Source organism: Cavia porcellus, unplaced genomic scaffold, assembly GCF_034190915.1.
Source record: "Cavia porcellus strain 051 isolate PalLab524CR breed Dunkin Hartley unplaced genomic scaffold, mCavPor4.1 scaffold_24, whole genome shotgun sequence".
NCBI classification, from domain to species: Eukaryota; Metazoa; Chordata; class Mammalia; order Rodentia; family Caviidae; genus Cavia; species Cavia porcellus.
In genome coordinates this window covers 40,057,466-40,081,790 of record NW_026947507.1, presented here as the reverse complement: position 1 = coordinate 40,081,790, position 24,325 = coordinate 40,057,466, and the positions used below count along the sequence as shown (strand labels likewise).

General features: G+C 48.2%; 1 protein-coding gene across 1 annotated transcript in view; it reads right to left on the bottom strand.

The window, feature by feature from the left end:
- Nucleotides 1-14,816: 14,816 nt before the first annotated feature.
- Scara3 (scavenger receptor class A member 3) overlaps nucleotides 14,817-24,325 on the bottom strand; it is a 34,445-nt gene continuing 24,936 nt past the window's right edge. The window contains exon 6 of the mRNA XM_003479679.5: nucleotides 14,817-16,676. Coding sequence (XP_003479727.2) covers nucleotides 16,237-16,676 — 440 coding nt within the window. The 3' untranslated portion in view covers nucleotides 14,817-16,236. The remainder of the gene's footprint in view (nucleotides 16,677-24,325) is intronic.

Genomic DNA, 24,325 nt, shown 5'->3' with positions numbered 1-24,325 from the left:
TACACCCCTGCCCACAGAGTGTAGCTCTGTTTCTCATTTTTATATGAAGATTTAAAAAATAATTATAAAGCTGATACCTGGAGAATTTTCATCCAGTTCAAGAAATAGCGTGTTCGTATTACAATCCCTGGAAGCCACAAGGGTCCCCCCTTCCCAGTCTATTCTGTTTAAGTTGCAGATAAGATTCTGGAGGCTGCTCCACTGCTCTGTCCCCAGTCACCATGAACTTTGCTCCTCCATGACCTTCTGCCATGATTTTCCTGCCTTGGAGCCAGGCTATGAGCTGAATCACCTCAAACCATGAGCTAAATCAAACACTTCTTCCTTTAAGTTCAAACCTTTCTTCCTTTAAGTGAGGGCTGGATGTTGGGTTTAGCAAGAGAAAGCTGACTAGTACACATCCTTAAGCGAGTCTGAGAAACACTGAATTAGCACTAAATTACTTCCTGAACACCATTTTTGTCTTCCTTATGCCTAATCACGTAAGTCCCTATCTTCTTTCCAGGTCTCATGAACTCTGAAACTTTGTTCGCTGTCAACCCCTGACCTCTTTCCTTGCTACTCAATTGGGTTAGGAAGAAATATGAGCTGAAAAAATAATAATTTTTTAAAACATAAAAATGCATAAGCGAAGTAGAGGTGGTTTTCTGTATTATACTTTCTCTTCATTAAAACTCAGCATATTTTTTGCCCAATATCAAGATCTTTGGCCATTGCCTACTCTTTCCTGTGTCCTTTCTTTCCCCTTTCTCCCTCCTTCTCCATCATAAGTCATCACTGACCACCAGTCATGAAGACAGCACATTGCCTCCGGGAGGTAGAAGTAATTACAGAGCATGAACCACACACAGGCCACTAATTACAGGTACAAAGACTTGTTATGGAATTCAGTCTTGCCTATCATTTTAGTTAGAATACCTGAAATTCAGGAGGCTTTTCATGTATGTTTTTGAATGAAATTCTCTTGGGCCCAACCCTATCATCCTGCCCTACCCTGGCCTACAATTTGTTTTCTCCTAGACCTTAGAGAAGTCTGCCACCTGCCCAGTTTCTCCTTGTTCCCGTTGTTATCAGGATTGAGCATCCTCTGGCCACTTCAGTCCCTATCTTAACCAAATGGTCTGATTTCTTCTTTATGTCCTGGGTTACTGTACCTCTCAGGATCCAGGCGGCAGCAGAAGCCACATGAATTATTGAGATGGAGAGAATTTAATACAGAGTTGTTGACAGGTATAAAGCTGTCCACTGGAGCAGAGGCGCAGAGAGAACTCTAAGATGTCATGGAAGTAGCAGCTGCAGGAAGTAGCTTCCTCTCCTCCCCGCCCTGGGCTGGAAGAACAAAGGAGAAGAATGGATTATTAAAACTCAGAGGAGGGACCAGTCTTCTAAGGAGGAGGAGGAGGCAGCTAAGCTCAGCTAATGCTGGTGCCTCTGGTCTTAGAGAAGGGAAGCCAGGCCTGTGAGAAGGACCACTGGCCAAGAGGTGCTGATGTCTGCAACAGGACAGGGGATATGGAAACACTGACTCCACAGTGGAGAAGCTTCAGACTGGTGCTGCCATAGGAAGGATTTGCTTCTATAGTTTCAGACAGTGGTGGGAGGCTGGAGCAATGATCGCAGGAACCCAAGTCCACAGCAAGCAGACCAGAAGGAGTGGTCTCCTTTCCTCCGCCAGCATTCCAGTCTCCTGGGCAGAGCCCGGTGGATAAGAGTATCATAAATCAGGCTCAACTCGGAGGACAGAATCAGGGCCAAGAGATAATAGCTTAGTGAGTAGCACAGAGGGTTTGAAGGGTAACCCAGGACCAGCTCCCCTAGGACCAGTAGGGCTGGGAAGTACATGCCCCTTACAGCTCACATGGACTAAACACTGTCTCGCTGTCTGGAGAAGCAAGGCCAGCATGTGGGACGGTGTCTGCTCTGGGGCACTCACAATCTGGCGGCCCAGCCCAGGAGCATTAGGTCCTTGCAGGACAAGCCAGATGTTGCCCTTCACAGCTCAGACCTCCCCCAGACTGTCAAGTTCTCCCTGCTTTTAGGACTGATCAGGGGAGCCCCCTCGGAGTTGGGGGTAAGTTGTCAGCCCTATAAAGTCTGGGAGAGGATTGTTGCCACCCTTTTGTCCCCTGAGATGGAACTTGTTGGGCCCATCTGAGAAAGACCAGGGAGGTGACAGATTTGGGAGGGCAGTGAGGGGCTGAAGGACCCAGAGGTTTGAGAAGTCAGCGGTGTCCAGGGCAGACAGAGTCTAGGAAAGAGGCTTGTGAAAGAGTCTGGATTTTATTCCATGAGGTGGGAAACTTTTGGAAGGGTTTTAGGCACAGAACAGGAGCCATCTGATTTGTGCTAAAAGCAAACACTCCATGGAGACTGGCAGCAAGAATAGAAATAGAAAGACTAGTGTGTGCCAGGAAGCGTGTGTGAGCACAGATATTATCCCCCTGAAATCTCTCACTAACCCTGTGGGACACTGACATCACCCTTCCTCCTCGGGTGAGGAAAGTGAGTTTTAGAAAGCTGATCAGAACCAAGATTCAATAGACACCAGGTGCCCCAGGTCTGTTCTGCTTCTAGGTAGGGAAGGGGCACAGGGAAACATCCTCTGAGTTACTGTCAAGAAGGTGGCAGTGGAAGAACCCCCGAGCCTTCTGTTTTATTTTATTTTTATTTAAGACAGGGTCTTGCTATGTAGCCCAGGTTGGCCTTGATAATCCACCTGCCTCAGCCCCGCCAAGTGTTGGCATTACATGCGTACACCATCATGCATGGCAAACCCTTGACTCTTTTTAAAAATTTGCTCTGATACTCTGGTTTCTCTTCAAATCTTACAAATCTTTTGCCTTTTTAGATATTTGCTCTGAGTTCAATCTCCAGTAAATGGTGGTGTGTATGTGTGGGGGCCATCACAAATTAAAGCAAAAGAGGCATCAATGTTCAGGGGAATATTGTCCTACTTTCACTAGTTTTAAACCCAAAGTGTTTCATTATAAATCAGCACAAGCATCTGACTTGTTCTTGTGTCTTCTAGGATAGTTTTCCCAAATGTTGAAATCTATAGGTGTTTCTAACGTTAGAAGGAAGAGCTACATTCAGTATTAAAGGATGTGCACAGGTATGCAATGCTGTGGACTGTGTTTCTTAGCAATGAAGTGCTGTCATGTAATGTGGGTCTTTAGAGAAGAGCTCTGGGTGGGAAGTTAGAGTCCCCCTTTAAAGGAGAGAGCACAGGTGTGGATTTGGACAGACCAGAAACCCCTGGCTCTTTTACCCGGGGAGCCAGGTAGGTTTAGTTCCTGGGAGAAGGCAAAAATCGTGAAAGGGTGTTTGAATTAACGCATCATTGTAGAAAGTAAACGGTGTCATGAAGAATGTGTCATGCAGTGACCCCTTAGCATTATGTCTTTACCCTGGATGGCATCTGTGGATGTCCTGGCCACTGACGATGGCACACACCTTTGTCCTGTTCCTGATTCTAAAGAGAATGTTTTGCTCTTCTCTCCTCCCTCTGTCTGTCTCTCTGTGTTTGTATGTCTTTCCCATTCTATCGAATCACCTTTCCCTCTCTCTCACGCATTCTCTGTCATCTCTCTCCCGCTGTCTCTGTCGCATTCTGTCTGCCTTCTCTCTCCGCCTCTTCCTCTCCTTGCAGAAAGATCCTTTATGAACACTGGGAGGCAAAGCGGGGAGACTGGTTTGGTGGGAGCAGGGCTATATTCAGGGACTGTAATGCTGGGTCAGGCTGTGTCTCTGTATTGTAGGGTGGCTTCTTTTTTGGATGGTCTTTCCTATGTAGGCAAATGACTTTAAAAAGAAAAATCTAGGCTTTCTGCTTCTGAATTAGCAATCCAGTGGGGGGGGGGGGTTGCCTCTTTTCTAATACTTCTAGCAAAAGTCTGGAAGCTGGCACGGGTTGGCTAATTGGTTCAGCGTGGGCAGCAATCCCATTTCTGCAGTCACAGTGGTATTGTCACTGGTCAGAGCTGAGTCACCTGGGGAAGATGTGGGTGGTGAGGTCAGCCCCCATGATAGGATTAAAGGTGTTTACTCAAAGGAGAATAGGGCTGTTGTTACCTGAAGAAGAGGGGGTGGGTGCTTGACAAAGCAATCAGCCCAGTCTGCTGTTGGTAGCTAGAGCAGGATTTGCAGCAATCAAGAGGAAGGGAATTCTGGGAGGAAAAAGCGGGACAAGCACCTGCCATGAGCTGGAGATCTGTTAATTGGCAAACTAGCAAATCCTTCTTCGGGGAGGTGGGCTTCATGCTGGGGAACACAGAGAGAATTCATGACTCCCTTGTTGCCTTTCAGAATAACATTTGTTGCTGTTATCTTTTTTTTTCACTTTTAGAGGTTTTATTATGAAAGACTTCAAACATATACAAGTAGATAATAAACCTCCATGAACCTCATCATCCAACGTTCAGTTATTACTATTTTTCCAATCATATTTTTTGGGGGGTACCAGGAATCGAACTCACAACCTTGTGCTTGCCAGGTGGGCGCTTGTGCCACTGACCTGAATCTCCAGCCCTTCCAATCATATTTTTTTTTTTTAATTTAAGAGGAAAAAGAGAAAAACACAAAACAAACCAAAGCGGTGTAAGGGTACACGTAATACAGAACTACAAAAAACAAAACAAAACAAAACAAACAAACAAAAAAAACATAACAGTAAGAAATCACCTGTTAGTAGATTACATATTATCATCTTGAAAATAGTTCCTCAAATCACAGTATCAAAGAATACAAGGTGGACATTCAAACAGGGAGACTGCAAACAGCTGTGTTCAATGATCCAAAAACATTGATATAGTCAGCTATTTAACACCCCTAAACACACTTGCTGTTATATCCGTTAGAGCTCTTTTTCTTCTTTTTTTTTTCCCCTCTCTTTTTTACAACAAAATTTACACATTTTGGATTTTATTACTTCTTAGTGCTTATTACTTTTTTTGGGGGGGGGAAGAATACAGTCAAATATGGCAAAACAAAGCTGTCAGTCAATACCAAGGATAGACATAGCACATGGTGTAGAACAGAGTACAAGTTTATCAACAATGGTTATCAACGTTGTCCCTTGTTTCCTTAAAAAGAATTGTCTATCTCATTAGATATTATAAAGTTGGACAAAACAGTAGAGAACAAGACCAATAAAACTTAGGCATTGTAAACATTACAGGACTTCCAAAGAAGACAATAGTCAAACCAGAATGGGTATCTTAGTGAATCTTATTGTCTTCAAAGTAGTTGCCTATGTCTTCAAACTTGATACTATCATATAGAATGGAACAGAGTCTAATCAGTCAAAACAAGATCATGGGAGTACTACAGGACTTCAAAACAAGTTAATAGGAAATCAAAAAGAGTTACTATTTATATATCCTAATTTTTTGAATTTTTTCTTTAATTAAGACAAACATAAGAAATGACTAAATAATTTTTTTTAAAACAATAAGGGGGAGATTGAGATAAAACAGGACATAACAATATAACAATAGAGGTCACAGCATGACTGTTTCAATCATATTTTAATTACCCTCTCTCATGGAATATTTTAAAGCAACACCCCAACATCACATTATCCTACCCCTAAACATCCAGGTATACATTTCTAACATATAAAGGCTTTTTAAAAAACTGTAAACACAATACATACCCAAACTTGGCATAATTTCCTAATATAGTCTAAGGACAAATCTGTGTTCAGATTTCTATGATTTTTCTCAAAAATTCTTCCATAAGTTGGTTTGAACTAAGACCAAACTCGGTTCACACATTATATTTGTTGATGTGTCTCTTAAGTCCTTCTTTGTTTCCAACAAACTTTTATTTGAGCATTAAATTTAAGACCCTTTTAGATGTCAGATTTTTATTTTTCAGTGCTGAGGATTGAACCCAGTGCTTCTCCCATGCTAGACAAGCACTCTGCCACTGAGTTACAACCCAACCGGCCCTTATAAACTGCAACAGCCTCTCGCCTCTTTTTCCTTCCATGCTATTTATTTGTTGAAGAAACTGGGTGATTCTGAGCTTTCCTGGCAATGCCTCAGTGTCGTGGAGATGTTGAACATATGTTACCTTTGGCGCTGTCATCTGTAAACCGGATGATAGAGCTAGGTCCTGATTCTGTTTGGATCAGTTTTTTCCTTTTTCCTTTTCTGGAAAGTTGACTTCTCAGATGATGTCCTTGCTATTGTGTCATTGTACAGAAGGTTTAGTTCCCATAAAGAGAATTCTTGCAATCTCTCCCTTTTAGAAAAGGTGTTGCAGGCCTCTGGTTGTAGATACTATAGATACGGTCTAAAACTTTCCTTTCTTTCCTAAATTGGTAAGATGTTTTAAAAATGCAAATGGGTGGTTAACTTACTAAATGTCCTTTGTAGACCTTTTCGTCTGTTTTATTTTCTGATTCTGGTAATCAGGTATTCTACCCACACAGAAGAAACTGGCTGTATTTCCCACTTTTTTCTGTTCTCTGGAAGAGTTTGTGCTGGATTTGAAGTGTGCCCTGTTGGAGTGTTTTGGTAGAATCTGCCTACAAGTCTTTCTTCTTGGGTTTGCTGTTTTCCTTGTGGGAATATTTTCAACCACTGATTAAGTTTTTGCATGGTTTCAGACTTCTCCGACTTTTGACTTTTTGAGTTAATTTGATGAGTTGTATTTTCCTTATGAATTTGCTTGTTCCATCTGAATTTTCAATGTATTGGCATCAAATTTTCGTATTTCTTCCTCAGGTCACCTTTTCCATGCGAATGTTCTCTATTTATGCCTTCTTGTGCTTTTCTTTTTTTTTTTTTTTTTTTTTTCTTGTGCTTTTCTTGATCAACATTGCCTGAAAGTTAACAGTTTTCTTAGTTTTTCAAAAGACCAACTGTTGGCTTTGTTGATCTTCTCTGAATTTTCTCCTTGCCAGTTCACGAATTGCTAAGCTTTGGTATACCCTTCTTTCTACATGCTGTGTTGCTGGGCTGCTTCTGCACACTTTTAAAGCTGGACACTTTTCCGTCCCGTACGAACATTGAAGATTGCTAGCTTTCTATCCAAGTCCTGCTCAGCCTCACTCCTAAACATCTGAGATGAAATTTTTCATTATAAAACAGTTTGAAAATATTTTCTATATTAATTTAAACTAACTTCAATTTTATCTTTTGTGGCTTGTCAGCTTTTGGAAGTGAGTTTCTATTTTTACGACTTTTTAAAACGTAAATTTTCATCTGTATTGTGTGAAGGGCCACAGATCCTGGGTCTGTTTTGCCTAGTTTTACCAAATGCATTCAGCTGTGCAAATCACACATTCGTCCACATCAACAGAGAGACAGTTTGTTTCCATGACAGCAGAAGCTTGTCTTGTGGTTTCTCTGTCAGTCTTTGCTCTTCTGTGGTTTTAGCATCACCACTGTGCCTCTGTAAAATTCCGCACACATGGAATCACACCGCGCGTATTCTTTGGTGCCCAGCTTTTTCCTTTTCTTATGGTGTTCATTTCTTCATGCCGCTTGCCTCTCGCTATTATTCTGCTTCCTCTTTTGCTTCTCTGTTGTTTTCCTCCCCCTTTTTTACCCTATTCATCAGCTCATCTTTCCCGACCCCACCCTGTTTAGTCTTTTCATATGCTTTGTGTTCGGATGATCGCAATGTGTTTATCTGTTCTTCTGTTGTTGGACATAGAGAATGTTTCTAGGTTTCATAATTATGATTAAAGTCACCAGGAATGTTTTTTATGCAAGTCTTATTGTGGAATATGTTCTTACTTCTCTAGGACAAATATCTGGGAGTGGAAATGCTGAATCATACCTTAAATGTATATTTACTTTTATAAGAAGCCAGTTTTTTAAGGTGATTTTTCCAATGTATACTTCTACCAGGAAAATACACCTTGACATTTGACATTTGACATTTTAAGGCTTTTAATCTCCTCATTTTTTAGGGACAAGGTCTTGATATCCAGTCCAAGATACACTTGAACTCACTTTGTAGCCCAGGCTGGTCTCGAACTGACAATGCTCTTCCTGCCCCCAGCCTCCAGAGTGCTGTGATTATTGGTGTGTGCCACCATGCCCAGCTAGTCTTTTTAATTTTAATTAAAAATATACATTTAATTATCTTAATTACAATACATAAATATATATATTATTCTAGGGAGTAAAATATGATGTCTCAGCTGTTCTTAAAAGTCAGTCTTTAACATATATGTTATATGCAGCAAAATACTTTTTTTTTGGTACCGGGGAACAAACTCTTGACCTTGTGCTTACCCAGAAAGGGCTTGAGTCACTGAGCTACATCCTCAGCCCGATAGTACTTTTTTAAGCAGAGGCTTGCTATGTAGCCCAGGCTGGCCTTGAATGCCAGGTTTTCCTGCTCCAGCTTCCTAAGTGCTAGGATTATAGGCATGCGTCACCATTCCAGTCTAAATTTTAAGTATGCAATTTGAAGTGTATAATTTGGTCTTGAAAAATACATAATCATCTGTATAGTGGCTCCCCCAGGAGTGGATATAAAACATCAATCTTGCCTCATGCTCCCCTACGGTCTATTATACCACAGCCCTGCCCCAGATCACCATGATCATATTCACTAAAAATTGTTTTTGCTTCTTCTAGAATTTAACATAAATGGAATTATACACTAGGTACTCTTTGTGGTGTAGCTTCTTTCAGTGAACATTCTTGCTTTGTGATTCATCCATTTTTTTTGTGTCTAATGTTGTTTCTTTTTATTTCATTGTGTGGATATATCCAACTTTTTTATCCATTCTCTTGATGATGGACTTGGGTTTGTTTATAGTTTGAATAAACCTTCCAGCTTTGCATGTGGCAATATAGTAGCCAATGAAGTTCATTTACGTTGTGATTATTGCTAATAAATAAATCTTTCATGAACATTTTTGTACAAGTTTTTTTTTTTTTTTAATCGGTACCAGGGATCGAACTCACAGCCGCCTGCTTGCAAGGCAGGCGCTTATGCAGCTGAGCTAAATCCCCAGCCCCAAGTATTTTTTAAAATATATGTTTTTATTTCGTTCTAGGAATTTCTGAGTGTGGAGTGGTTTAACAATAAGAAAGTATATATCTAATATTTAAAGAAACTACCGAACTATTTTCCAAAGTAATTTGTAATTTTAGAATTCCACCAGTACTCTATGGGAGTTAACAATTTTTTTTTTTTTTTTTTTTTTTTTTTTAATTTTTTAAAGCCGGAGCCGGGTTGGGCCGCCGCAGGGAGGCGCCGACCAAGCCCCTAGTTAACAATTTTAACAATTCCAGTATGGATGTAGGGGTTTTAATTCACATCTCTCTGATCGTTAGTGAAGTTAGTCATCTTTCACTCACTGATATTGCTTTCATGAAGTGCCTGTTTAGAGTTTCTGCCCACTGTGTGAGTAGTTTATCGTCTTATTACTGAGTCCTAAGAGGTACTCATGTATTTTATTTTTCAGTTATAAAGTGAATCTGGAGCTCACCTTCCTTTTGCCTGCAAGGGCAGGTGGCAGCCAGCTGGGCAGTGAATGAATTCACACTGTCTGTTAAGGGTTTATAGAGAAGGGAGCCCTGTGAAAACGAAGTAAGGATGATGAGGGATGACAGAGGGCAAGCAAGGCCCAGGCTGTCAGCTTGGGGATCAGCTTGATGGATGACCTCGAGGCTCTGCAGGGGGGCGGAGCCAGGAGGTTCCAAGTCCAGGCGAGTCTGATGGTCTCCTGTGGGAACTCTGTCTCACTGCTGGGGAGAGCAGAGGTAAAACTGGCTTTGGGTGATGGCATTGAACTACTGTATTTTCATTCTCCCCAGTCGTAAGACAGACAGACAGACAGACAGACAGACAGATAGGCAGACAAACAACTCTTATTTTTGTCATCCTTCTAAATCATGCTACCAGCCATGGGTGGTGCATGTCTGTAATCCCAGCACTTGGGAAGCTGAGGCAGGAGGATCAGTATAAGTTTAAGACCAGCCTGGATTACATAATGAGACCTTGTTTCAGAAGCACTAAATCAATCAGTCACACCAAATCAAATCATGCAAACTTACTTATTTGTTTAAATAGCTCTTCCCTTTCAGTCACACTCTTTTTGGTCCTCCCAGACTTTTTGGCTGATTTATGGGAGATCTGTGATGTGGAAACAAGTGTGACACAGCACAGAAACACAAGAAGTCCTCATATTTCACATGTGCTCCTCACCCAGAGGTTGTTAACTGTGCCCCCGTAGTGGGGTCCTTAGGCAGGAGAGAAGGTTACAAGGAGGGCGCTGGCCTGGCCGAGGTGGGCACCTGACTTCCCTGGAGAAGCCTTTGGCTCTCATGGGGAGAGACACTCACCAGTCCCCTTCCAGCTCTGCTCTTCTCTCAGTGTTTAGCAATAGACAGTTGGAACCAGGGGCCTTGGCAGCCCTTGGGCCTTGTCACAGCTCTATAACCACTTGCTCTTGGGCCTTGGTCAAGTCCCTTCTGGGGGTTTTTCCAGGTGCAAACACAGGCCACATTGATATCTAACCCCACTGTTCTATCAGAAGTAGCTCAGCGTAGCCACCTTCTATGAATCTTGGACACCCAACGCATACTCCTAGCATTTTTGAGCTGTGATTCTCTGGTCTAAAAGTGTTCTTGTGAGGTTAATAAATGAGATAATATATATAACTCAAAAGACAGAATGTTCCTTTTTTTATCTCCCACAGTTCTGGGGCATCAGAATTCCCTGGGATAAAGTGTTATTCCTTCCACCCTGCCCCATCTCTGCAATTCGGAATCAGTGGGTCCAGGGTGGAGGTGCACAATCTTCACCCTCACGGGCTCCCGGGTCGTTGCCTCAGCAAACATTCCCTGCTGAAAGCACTGCTCGGGTCTCTCAACGCCTCCTACCACATTAGGCGCACAGAAAACCAAAGGACTGGGCAGGCGAAGGCAAGCAAAGCCGTGCCCAGTGCTTCTGCAGGTCAAGCAGTCCCCAGGAAGGCCACTCAGCTAGCTGGGTGAGGTTTACGGGAATGGCTAGCCCAGCCCAGCCCAGGCCGCCCTGCTGGAAAGTTCAGTGTGGTCAGAAAGTGTTTCTCAGCTCCCTGCTCCTCTCCTGTGGCTATTTTGACAGGTGCGTGTAGGCCTTCTGTAGCAGAAGTTGCCAGCTCAGCCCTGGTCTGGGCAGGGGAGCTGGAGAAAGGGCAGAAGGACTGCGGCAGAGGCGGTAAAACTGCTGAAAGGAGTGGGCAGTGCTGGGGCTTAGAGCTCCCCGGAGGCCATGGCGCAGGCCTGTGGCTCCTAGGAAGCCTCTCGCTCTCTCAGGAGACCCAGGAATGCTCTCACTGCTTCGGGAATGCTGCGGAGACGCAAATGACCTCACTTGGTCACATCTGTGTTCTAACCCAGTAGCTGAAATTCTACTAGGTGTCACCTCTTAGTTTGCGTTCAGACTTTATTACTTCAGTGCTGGGAAGTTCCAGGAAAGCAAGTGAGTGAGCAGGAAGGATGCTTGATTAGAGTCACTGGACGGAGGATTGCAGAGTGCCAAGTGCCGTGGAGTCCTCACTTGCCCACTCCCTCTGTTCTCCTTTCCTCTCCTCCTCTCCTCTCCTCTCCTCTCCTCTCCTCTCCTCTCCTCTCCTCTCCTCTCCTCTCCTCTCCTCTCCTCTCCTCTCCTCTCCTCTCCCCTCCCCTCCCCTCCCCTCCCCTCCCCCTCTCCCCTCCTCTCCTCTCCCCTCCTCTCCTCTCCCCTCCCCTCCCCTCCATTCCCTCCGCTTCCCTTCCTTTCCTCTTTTATTCTCTTCACTTTTTTTTCTCCTCCTGCTCTTCCACACCCACCTCCTCTTCTTCCTCTTTCTCTTCTTCTTCCTCATTTTTTGTTCCACTGGGGATTGAGCCCTGCTAGGCCAGTACTCTGTCACTGAGTTTCATTCCCAGCCCAATACGTTTTAGTTCTTTTTTATTTTGAGACAGGGTCTGGTTAAGTCAATAAGTTGCCCAGGAGGTGCCAGAATCTATAACCTTCCTACCTCAGCCTCCTGTAGCGATAGGATTACAGGCCTGAGCCACCACACTCAGCACTTTTGAATCTGAAACAGGATCACATAAGTCTGGAACATGTGATTCTCCTGTCTCAGCCTCCAAAGTAGCTCCAAAGACCTTTTCTGAAGGTCTGTGAGGGCGGTGCTAAGTGTGTGCTTCCACAGGGCTAAAGGGCAGAAGCAAGATGTGTCCCAGGTCCACATCTACTGGGACCACGTCACGGAGCCTGCCCTGTCCCTGACTCCCAGAAGGGTGTATGTCTCTCATCAGATGTTATGAATGGATCGACTCACGGTGTCTGCTTGGCCTCATGGCCCTGGCCACCCACTCCCTAAGCCCCGTGGTCAGCTCTCTGTATCTCAGCAGAACCTAGAAATGTCTGGATACTCTACAGGAGCCATGTGGCATGGGGCAGAGAGGGGTGAGGGTTGGGCATTTGATGGTCCTGACTGAGTCCTGGGTTCCCATTTAGGGGCACACCAATCCCTCCACCTAAGAGAGGAGAGGGTGGAGCCTGACCTGTGCCTGATCTCTCGGGGCTTTCCCCTGGGAACTGGGGTGTACAGGGCTTGTGTTCTCCTGTGCTGACAACAGTGGCAGGGCCACTGAGAGCCTGGAATTGAGCACCATGGCAGCCATGGCTGACGTTCATGCAACGCTGTGAGCCCAGAGGATTCACATACCAAAGCCTCAACCCTGATCCCTGGCTGGAGACAAGAGCTTTTGGAGCTAGGTCTTTAGTAGGCAGTGACAGTTAAGTGAGGTCACAGAGTGAGCCTTAATCTGTTGGGACTGTGACCTTCCAAGAAGAGTCTTGTCATCTTGTGAGGACAGAGGAAGGTGACAGCTATTTACAAGCTGGCACCTTGACTCTGGACTCCCCAGCCCCTAGCACTGTAGAAAATAACATTCGCTTCAAGGGTGCAGTCTGTGATGTTTTGTGACGGCAGCCAAGCTGCCCGAGACCCTGGGCCACTGGGCAGAACATCTGCTCAGCTTTCCTGGAGGAAGGGGGAACACAGTGTGGGTAAGCAGCTTGCCCCAGGCTGAGCCTCAACATGGGGAAATCTAAAAACTTAGCATCTCTGTGACCTTGGGAGGTCATCAAATCCCTCCCAAACACAATTTCCCCAGCTATAAGGGGAGAATAATAATAGTAATACACTACAATTATAGTGAATGCTGAAAGAGCTCTGTGTGAGAGGTGCTTAGAGTGGCCCTCAGCTGGATTGCAGCTGGACGGCTGCTATGGGCATTGTTACCATCTCGTCTCTACAGTGCCCAGCAGACTGCATGGCCAGCTTGCCCTTAGTCATTTTTGTGCCTGTCATTCACCATGAGTCCCTACTTTCTCCTTCTATCTCTGTGCACAGGTAGACCAGCTGACTCAAGGGGCTTGCAATGGGATGTCTCACTGAGGAAGTGGAAAGGAACAGCTGAAGATCCAGGTCCCCTGGGGTGAGTAGCTGCCTGTGGGCCTTGTGCAAACAAAAGGTGCTGGCCAAGGGAAAGGACACAGGTGCAGAGAGGAGAGATCAGGAGGCACCAAGAGATGGAGAGGCGAGGGACCAGTCAGTTCCGAGGAGGGAGGAGAGCCATGCTGAATGCTGACAGCTTCCTGGATGGACTTCACATTTGCCAGCCTTGAGTTTTCCCGCTGTACTCTTACTGCAAACCCCCTTGCTTATTTCCTAGATGAGGCTTCAGGGGTCCCTGGTGACTGCATGGGTGAGCGGAATGGTGCCTGCCTTCACTTATGCCCTTAAATCAAGTGAACCCTTCAAACCACAGGGCCAGGAACTAGTTTGTGGCAGTTGTCCAGGCTCTGGGAGTTTTTCTTATGTCTTTGCTCTGATGTTCTCAAATCCTTTGCCTTCGATCACTATGGCCTTGTCTCTCCTGGTAGACCCAAACTTCCCCCTTGGTGTTCTTTTAGATTTGGCTTTTCTGGACCCAGGACCCTGGCTGGTCCTCATGCTCAGGCTTTGCCAGCTCCTGTGGGCCTGGCCCAGCTTCCCACCCACCCAAATGCGACAGCCAGAACTACTGGCTGTGTGAGCATCAGACTGGGAGCTGCCTCTGCCAGCCGGTTCTGCCTGTCATCCTTGTGCCACCACCTGAGCGTCACTTTCCAGATTTGTATCTGTCAATGTCCCCCTCCCCCTGCCCTGGCCTGTCCTGCAGATGGCCCTAGGCAGGCAGGTGGCTTTTATTGCATTGTTTCTCTCCTCTAGGAGAGGTGTCCAGTATGGCCTTTTGGCCTCACTCACCCTGTGACCTCCACAGCACCCATCTCAAAGCCAAGGACCTCAGGGAACACATACATCAAGGACTTGGCAAGGCCCGTAGGTGGTGGCCCCACCCTTGTGCTTTCTCCTCACTGCTTCCTCTACAAAACACCCTACCCCCACCCCCAAACCAAAAAACAAACCAGTGCTCCAGGCCTGCAGCAGGCCGTGTCTGGCCTGGTTGCTTCTTCCTTTCCTGTTCTATCTCTGTGTCTTATAGACAAAGGGTGAAGCAAAAGGTATCCCTGCAGGGTCCACACCTGTCCTAATTTTCACTCTTGTTTGACCAAAGAACTGCAAGAGTCATACGGTTCCTTCTAGGGTAATTCCCTCCAGAGTGTTCAGTTCCTGGCTCCTCTGCAAACCACTGAGCCCTCTAGGCACAGCATAGTGTCTCTAGAGTGAGGGGCCAAGGGCTTAGATCCAGATTCCACAGTAGGACACTTATCCCCGACAGGTTCCCCCTCGAAGGTTGACCAGAAGACCCCAAGTCATCCCACCCCAGCTCGGGCAGAAAGCACTGGAAGATATCTCCTTCCTGGAAACAGCTCTTTATTGGGTCAGTAATATTGTGGCATGATATTATCATATGTAGACAACAGGAGAATTACATGGCGGAGGGGGTGGGCCTGGAGTGCAAACCAGTTGCACATCTATGGCAACCAGAAAGATGGCAGCAAGGCTTGGCCACGAAGAGTGCAGGTCCTTCAGGCAGTGTTGGGGGAAAGGCTGCTCCATGCTCTACAGTGCAGTGTCTGAATCTGCTTGAACATAAAGGGGGACAGCTTTCCAGCGAGATCACACCAGGAAAATGCTCTTCCTGCTGGGTAACTTCCCAGCATCCTCTTCTGCCAGTGTGCACCAGAGGTTGATGGGAAACCGGAAGTAACCCCCAAAGGAGCCTCCTGTGGATGTCCAGGCTCTCCCCATCCCTACCCAGCTTGCTGCTCATGTGCAGAGGGGCATTTTGGGTTGCAGTGAGGCCAGGTCACTGAATGGCTTTACGGGCAGAACACTGGATGCAGAGGCCCTCTGTTTTTTGGGATGGTCCTTGCAACACTCTGGTCCTCCTTGGTCACCAAACAGCACCTTCGCTGGAACAAAGGATGCCAGCTTCAGGAGCAGCTTTCATGCCCACCTCCGCCTCCTGCTGCCACCTGTGCAGGCTTTTTGGGTACTGGGCGGCACTTAGGCAGAATGCTCCAGGGCCTGCAGCATCTTCCCCTGCAGACACAATTCTTGCTTGGATCCCTGTGGGATGCTCCTGAGATGCAGAGGCAAGATTTAAGTAAGGAATGCTTTGAAAGAAAATGATGAATTTGTCAGCCTGTCTGAGGCAGGGGGAGCTCGGTTTCTAGGCTGAAAAGGAGGGCTTATTGTTACCACGCCCACCTTGTCCCTGGAATTTCAACTACAATGCCCTGCAAAGCTTTCCCTCGGTGTTTTCTTTTTTCCTTTAGGGGTCCTAGGGATGGTATTCCTTTTGTATTCTTCCTTTTGTATTCTATCTCTATGTCCCACAAGGGTGTCCCATATGCTAGGCAAGTGCTCTACCTCTGAGCTACACCCCCAGCCCTTTCTGGGTCTTCTCAACCGAAGGAAGCCTTTGGAAACTGCCAGCCAGCAAGGGTGTGAAGGCACTGCAAAGACAGGAGCTGGCCACCGTCCAGAGGTGGCCACCGCCCTGGCTGGCTCAGTCATAGGAGGGGGGTGGTCTTCTACCCTCTCCTCCTGTCCCCCTGGCCAGCAGGGAAGTGTGAATGGTGTGTGTGTGTGTGTGTGTGTATGTGCTTTCCTGTGGTACAGTCATCTTTGGGGATCTCTGCTCTAAGGAACCCTCTACATTTGAACCAAAGGACTTTGATTGTCAGTAGGTGAAGCTTTTGAGCTTTCCTAAGCCCCATCCCCTTTCTGTGCAGCAGTATCTGGGCCTGAGACCCTTCTCAGTAGGGGCTCTAGCTTCCTGGTGGGCCTGGTGGCCCAGGCAGGCCAGGGGGACCCTGGATCCCCGGTTCACCCTTAGGCCCCATGGCCCCCCGCTGGCCCGGTGACCCTGTCTTCCCTGCAATCCCTGGTTTTCCCTGAGGCCCTGAGGGTCCTGGAGACCCGGGTGGCCCCTGAGGGCCTGGGGGCCCCACATCTCCTTTGGGGCCTGGCTGTCCTCTCGGCCCTCCAGTGCCAAAACTGCCCTTTGAGCCTTTGAGGCCTGGGAAACCTCGTGGGCCAGTCGGTCCCCTTTCGCCCACTGGTCCAGGCTCCCCAAGTTGCCCTTGAGGACCCTGAGGCCCAGGGGGCCCCAAGCTGCCAGGGTCTCCTTTGGGTCCTCTGCTGCCAACAGGCCCTTTTACGCCTGAGTCTCCTTTGAGTCCTCTTGGTCCTGGAGGCCCGGGGGCACCTAAGGTAGGAGAGAAGAGGGCACAGGTCAGCTAGGAAGGACACAGTAATAGCCCAAGATCAGATGCAGCCCAGCCCAGGGGTGCCACCTCTGGGCGTGCAGGCAGATGGTTTTATCACTGGTGAACTGGGGACAGGAATAGCAGATTCTGTGACAACATGCACTGATGTCTGCAGTGAGGCCTGATACAAGTAACACTCGGCATTCTGACTCCAAGGCTCACAGCTCTGAGTATGCGCATGCAGGAGTCCTGGCTGCGAACAGACCCTAGTGGGAGTCGGAGGTCAGGACTGCTGGTCTTGCTCTGGAGGTTGGGCCAGGGTTCCACTCCTCCTCATGGTGCTGCCTGCCACACTTAACCCTAACCTCTCAGGTATCAGGGACCTTAGGTGGAGTCAGAGGAAAACCAAGAAGGTGAGGAACACGAACCAGACAGTCCCAGGGACCATGAGATATTGATTTCCCTGAGTTCACCGAAGAGAATGATTTGTACTGCTAATGTTCCAACAATTGAATGCAGATGTCTTATGCTCTGGGTGAATGATTTGGGGATGACCATGCACAATGTATGTACATTATTTGCCCCTGACTGATGAGTTTTGAAATTTTATTGTGTTTTTTTTTTCCTTTTTTCTTTTTATACTTGAAATAAAATGGATTTAAAAACAAAAACAAAGACCAAGAGAAAGCTCAGTTCCTTGGAGAAGACTGCCCTGATCACTGCGGCCTCTTCTCTGGGCTGTGGCACTTTTACCTTCTGGATTTTTATTTAAATCACAGCTCAGGAAAGGCAGTGCTGCGTGGCCCCAGAAAGGCAGAGAGACCCAGGCTTGGGCACAGAGCAGGGGACCTTGTTTGGAAGGCTCATTGTGTGCTTGGACACCCTTGCTATGGGCCTGGAACTGGACTGGGGTCTAGGGGAGGCTTAGGACAGAGAACGACCTTCCCTGTGGAACCCTGATCTCCTGTCCTTCTCGCTGGGCACCACCTCTCAGCGGTGTCCCAACCCCAGGGATGCACAGCAGACAGGGGCAGCATAGAGGAGCACACACATGTCCTGGCCCATGAGGACCGTATGTAGAGACAGTGACTTCACGAACCAGAGCAAACCTGGATTTCCAAGGGTCGAGTTGACCTAAGTTGGCCAGGTGTCTCTGAGGCCTCTCCATCTCTGTCAACCCTTTGCAATGGAATCCTAGAGCTTAGAGGCTCGGTAGGAGCTAGTCCAGTTCGCTTGCAGAGGAGGTGACTAAAGCCCAGAGGGCTGAAGTGATATCCCCATAGCTGCTGAGAGGAAACAGAGCCCAGAGCCCTCTAGGCTGCCAGTATCCAGTTTAGTGGCATCCGGATCCTTGCTTTGGCTGATGTGACCTGTTGTCCCCAAGCTCCCTGCCCTAAGTGTGTCCCTCAGTTTCTTTGAGTGTTTCTGCATGGAACAATGTCAGTCCTCTCTTATGACCTAACCTGGAAACCAGAGCTCAGATGGAGTCAGCGCCACCAGAGCCAATAAAAACCACCCAGCCTGTTCTCTGCCACCAGCTGCCAGGGGGTTGTGACCCTGCATGGCTCACGTGGCATGCCAGCAGAGAGACAGAGCGTCCACTATTGGGCCGGCTGTGGGCAGCCAACAACAACGACAACAACCTGGTTCTGAGAAGCCAGAGGCAGGACTTGCCCTTTGGTCTCCAGCACAGGCCAGGACAACACAGGCACAGGCAGACGCCCATGCCCGAGCCACCTCCCCCAGCCTGGCAGGCCTTGTGGGCCACTGGCAGAGCCACAGCATCGGTCTTTATTCTAACTCTGCTCTTGGCACCTGGGCCAGCTGAGGTTTGGAGAAGCAGAGAATACTCAGAAGCAGAGAGGCCCCAAGAGGCTGTGTGGGTGGGGGAGCTGTGCTGGGCAATTCTGTACCCCACAGCTGGGCACTGGGTTTAGCTGAGAATTGCATTTAGTGTAACAGAGATACTGGATTGACTCACATTTAATGCATGCAATTAAACCACAAGTAATGCCACCGAGAGTCGTAGGGTTTCTGAGTACTCCTGTCACTCTGGACACTTTCCTACAGCCTACCTGCCACATGCCCTCTGCCTCGGTCCCTACTGTTTGGTGGCGTCAGTAGGCCAATCCCCCACCTGTTCTGGGAGTGGAGTTCTCTGCCCTGTCTAATTTCAGTTCCCTGATTCTCTACCTTCTCTCTGCTCCTGATGTCTGGGTGGAAGTGGCCGCCACCCCCACCCCATCCATGTCCCCAGCCTCAAAAGTCTCTTGATTGAGGCCACTTGCCCTGCCCCCAAGGCCTGCTGACATCCTCTCGCTTTCTCCCAGGGTATCCTTTCTTTCTGAGGCCACCCCATTGGTGATGACCTCTCTTCCTTGGCTCTGAGGAGCACTGTGGCCACTATGAGGGCTCCTGAGAGACTCCCAACTGGCAGTGAAGGAGGAAAAGCAGAGACAAAGTAGAGAATTCTCAGAAGCAGAGAGGCTCCTGTCCTTCGCCCCCAGCAGTCCTCTCTGGCTTCTTTCCCCAGGGCAGCCGTCTGCTAGGGAGGGCAGAGGCACCCACGTGCTCCTTCTGGACACTGGACAGAAGACTTGGTGACTGTCCACTTCATTGTCCCAAGTATGTGGAACAAGGAGAATGACGGGAAGCTCACCCCCTTCTCTAGATCTGGCCCCAGCATGGTGGGCACTGCCACCCCATTGCAGAGAACTCGCAGGGTCCCAGGCAGCAGCCAGGAGCAGAGCAAGGGCAGGAGGTTCCAGAAGTCTGTTTATCTCTCCTGTAGTCTGGGGCTCTTGAGATACAGATGCCCAGGATATGCAGCCCTGCCACGGAGCCTGCACAGTGTTGGCATGGTACACAGCACTGCTGTCGATGGCCCTGGCTCTAGGCCTGAGAAAGAAGGGGACATGGGAGCAGCCAACGTTTGTTAACTGAATCTCTGTTGTGCCATGGATGTACATTTTACATATAGCAGCCATGGTGCAGAAAGTGGCAACTTGTCCAATGTGCCTACCAGGTCCGTAGCGGGGTCGGAGAGGCTCTGAGACCCAGGCCTCCGCCCTCAGCACACGGAGGCAGGCTCTCGGCCTCACTGGCTTCCCCCTGCCTGGACCTGCAGCCTGGGTACTTCCTGGAGTGGGGAAGGGCCCTGGGACCCTTCTCTGAGGGTGCTGTATGTCCCCACAGAATGGGAAGGGTGCCCCGTGTGGCTCCGCCTATAGGGCCAGCCTTGAGCTGAGAATTAGTAGTCTGTGGGGACAGTTGTGCCTGGGGACAAATGCACAGCTCATAGCACAAGGACAATGGCTAGGTGCTGACACAACCTCAACCAGGGAGAACACGAGGCTGAGAGCCCCTAGGGAAGGGCTCAGGGCCACTGTGTGGAGGGGACACTTCTCAGGCCAAGGATGAAACTCCAGCAGTGGAGGCTGAGGTGACAGCTGAGAGAGGGGCCTGGGTGGCCCATGATTACCCAGGAAGCCACAGGCTATAATTAGGCTCCAGCCACAGCTGACTGCATGTCTGAGATAAGGCAGGGAAGGGCCTGTGGTCTTCACTGAGCTGGGTATGGGTCAGCAGGGGTGGCCTGCCAAACCCAGGGTCTCAGGACCCAGTCTGTCCAGCCGTGGGTACAGTAGGGCATGAGCAGGAGGAGCCCAGCCAGCTTACCAGGGCAGAAAGAGGCAGAAGGGGCACCCCTCGGGGTGCTGGACCCACGGAAGATGTCCTGACCTGGATGCGAGGGCACCGGTTGCTGTGGGAGCTCTGCTGTTGGCTCCCTGAGTGGCCGGGCTCAGGCTCCAGTGTTCCAGGGCCAGGGATTCTCAGTCCTGGCTGTGCTCACCTCAGGAGTGCTGAGAAACATGCCGGTGGATACACACTGCTGCAAGGATGGACAAGTGTGTAACACACAGAACTGCCCACCGAAAGCAATCAGCATGGGGGGAGGGGGGGGGCCAAGGCATCGCCCCGGGGCTTGGGAGAGGCTCTGGTCCCAGGAGAGGGGCTCGGTGAAGCCAGTCCCTGCAAACCTCTTCTCCTGAGTCACTGCTGGGGCAGCGACAGAGCCGGGTGGAGAAGCAGGAAGCCAGGCAAAAGCTGCGGCCCAGCAAGCTCCACAGTGTCACAGGCTCTAGAGACCAAAATGCGGCTCGGGGCTATGGCACCTCTTCCTTGCCCATGCAGCTATCCTGCCCCGAGCTGCAGCATGATGGGGTTGCTCTGCACTGCCCTTCTTAACACATGAACCCTGGAACTCTTTGGGTGCAAAAGTAAGATGGAGATGGTGCTTATGGAATAAGTTTGTAAATTAAGTTCTTCTGTACCTTTTGGGGGCATACTGAGATCCAAAGGCCTTTGCACTTGGAACTACACTCCAGCCTTTTTAAAATTTTTCGTTTTGAGACCAGGTCTCACTAAGCTACTAAGTTGCCCAGGCTAGGCTTATATTTGGGGTTCTCCTGCCTTGGCCTCCCAGAGCACTGGGATTACAGGTGGGCACCCCTATGGCTGGCCATCAAATCCCTCTACCTCTTGCCCTTGTCATTGTGCCCGCTCTGTCTTTGGTCATACTTCCACTTATTTACTCATGTGTGAAACACTGCTTGAGGCCCTTCCAGGGGCCAAGCGTGCTGTGGGTCCTGGTGAGCCGGACACGGGGCTTAGTAACCCCTTGCTGAGGATGCCCTTCTATAACGTGCGGGAACTGTTCACCCTTCTTGCTAGCACTGAGCCTCATACCTGTCCTATGGGGAAGGGGCTGGGCAGCTGTTAATAATGCTCAGTGTGCTGAGGACATGGGGCCAAGGGCTGTGCCCCAGCCCACTCAGCTAATGAATGGTAATGGGTTTTGCCTCTAATTCCTGCCCTAGCATGGACACTGTAGTGGAGGCACAGATTATCCTAACAGCAGGGAGAGATAAATGCTGGGGATAGGTACAAACACCACGGAGCCGGCTATCTCTAGGGTAAATGGAGGCGGGGAGTAGGTCTCCAAGGTCACCTGGCCTTACCCCTTCCTTTGCAGGTGACAAGGAGCAGTCATCTTACAGTCCGTGCTCACTCACGTTTACAGCAGCGCTGTTCACAGTAGCTGAATCTTGGAAGTGGCCTATCTGCCCGTCAACAGATGGACGCATAAGGAAAATGAGGTATCGACACAGGGTGGAGCACTACTCTGCCATAAAGAGGGATAAACTTAGGCCTAGGGTAGGAAAATGGATGCACCTTGAGACCATAATATTAAGGGAAATAAGCCAGATATACAAGCTTCAATATCATAAGGTTTCTCGTGTATGAGAAACCCAAAATATAAAGAACAAAGTGGGGGGCTGGGGTTTAGTTCAGCTGCATATGCACCTGCCTGGCAAGCGCTAGCTCACAAGTTCGATCCCCAGTACCAAAAAAAAGAGAGAAAAGTGAAAGATAGATGATAGGAAACAGGGAGATATGATCTTTTCCAGATGGGAAGAGAGCCAAGAAACTGAGGGAGTGGGCAGGGGAGAAGCAGAAGAAGACGTGAAAGAATTGAAGCGTGAACTAAGCAAAAAATTCTGGAGATAAAAAATTGTAAGCAATGGGGCTGTGAATATGCGTCAGTGACACAGTGCCTGCCTGCCTGGAAAGTGCAAGGTTGTGAGTTTGATCCCTGGTATCAAAAAAAAAAAAAATTGTAAGTAAAAAAATTTTTTTGGTACTGGGAATCGAATTCGCAACTTTGTTTTTGCCAGGTGGGCATTTGTGCTATTGAGCTAGATCCCAGCCTGCAAATTTTGTTTTTAAATTTAAAAAGAAAAGAGCAGGAGTCCAGAGACATGAAATGATTTTGCTTAAGCAGCCAGGGCAAACGAGGAGCCTGGCTCCTGTCCTTCAATTGGTCCTTGGCCCTTTCCTGTGGCCTGCAGCCTCTGCCCTCACTCCTGTTTATTCCAGCTGTAGTGGGGCCTGGCCAGAGGGATACCTTGCCGCTGGCTCCAGTGCCACAGCCTCTGCCCATCTCTGAATGACGGAACAAGTGGCGGGGCCTCTAGGATGGGGTGTCCAGGCACCCCTGACATTTTTTCAGACAGAAGCCATTTTACACTGATGACTTCAGTGAGCAGCAGGAATGGTGGCCGGAGAGGCAGTGTTAAAATGGGAGGCAGGACATGGGCTCACACAGTGTCCCTCCCTGCTCTCATGCTAAGATGAGAGCAGCAAACATCAGTCTCTAAGCCTCTCCAAGCCTGTCCCCTGCCTTGATATTGTCCCCTCCTGCACTGTCTGCCCATACCTGGTACCTAAGCAGGACCCAGGCAGACATGTCTTTGGGGTATCTGCAAATTCACGCTCTCTGCACCCCCCTCTCCAGGTAGGTAGTGGACGTGTGTGTCTAGATCTATGAGGAGAGGTCAGGATTTGAGATCCAGGGTTGACCTTGAGCTCATTCCCACTTTCCCAGTCTCAGTTTACCTTTCTGTAAAGAGACACCAACACTTGCCTTTTCTACTGTACAGCAGTTTCCTCTTTTTCTGCGGAAACTCCATCCCAGGACCCCATGGGTGCCTGAAACCTTAGACAGTACCCAAACCAGAGATATTAAGCTTCTTCTTATACCTACCCATGGTAGAATTTCATTTGTAAATTAGGTATAAGAAGAGATAGATTTGAACAGCAGTCACTTAAAATAGGACAATTATCACAATGCGCTGTTATGAGTTATGTGACTATGGTCTCTGTTTCTTGAAGATGGAATTTCTGATTCTATATTTTCAGACTGTGGTTGACTGAGCAGTTGAAACCATGGCTCGTGACGTGTGGATAAAGGGAGCATGGTAAAGAGTTACTGCAAGGCCCATGTGAAGTCAGGAACGTTTTGAATTTCCTTTGTTCTTAAGCTGAATTCAACAAAATGACAAACTCAGCAGAGGATCAACCATAAGAACATCTAGTGACCTTCCTGGATCACAGGACCTCAGAGGCCACGTGAATGATGCGTCAGATGACAAACCGTGGGAAGGTGACAGCTACCAGAGAAAAACTCAGTAATGAGTTGTTGCAAAAATAAAATAAAACAAGAAGCAAATGGAATCATCCTCCATACGCCCCACCACTCTAGGTTAAAGAAAAATGTTCCATGGAGTAGAAACGCTCAGGGATTGAAAGTGAAATCAACACAGGCTTGAGACTGAACGGCCAAGGAGTAGCAGAGAATCAGAGGTCGGTTCTGAGCCTGAGCGCTCTGGAGGGAGGAGGGAAGAGCTGTGTGGGATCATGGAGCTCCCTGCAATCTTCCTGGGGCTCCCTGGATGACTCGGCCAAGACGCTTTGCTTCCCAAACATAAACTGCAGTGTTTGGAATTGCCTGGTCACCATGGCTACCTACCGTAGTCTCTAGAGCCAAAGCTGCTAAATTTTCAGGCCCAATATCCTTCCCACAAAGACACTCACTTTCTAGGAAAGACTTTAAGGCATCCACCAAATCCCTGAGGTAAGGGACTCCAGTGTAGGTGTCTTTTAGATACTGAGTTAAAGGGCGCAGATCTGAAAGGTCTGATCACTTCCTTTTCCTAATCCACAGTGACCTTGGTAAAAGCTGGTTCTGAGCGGATGCTGATTCCAGGAGAATTATCTTCACGGTGGCCTACTCATCAGAGCAGGG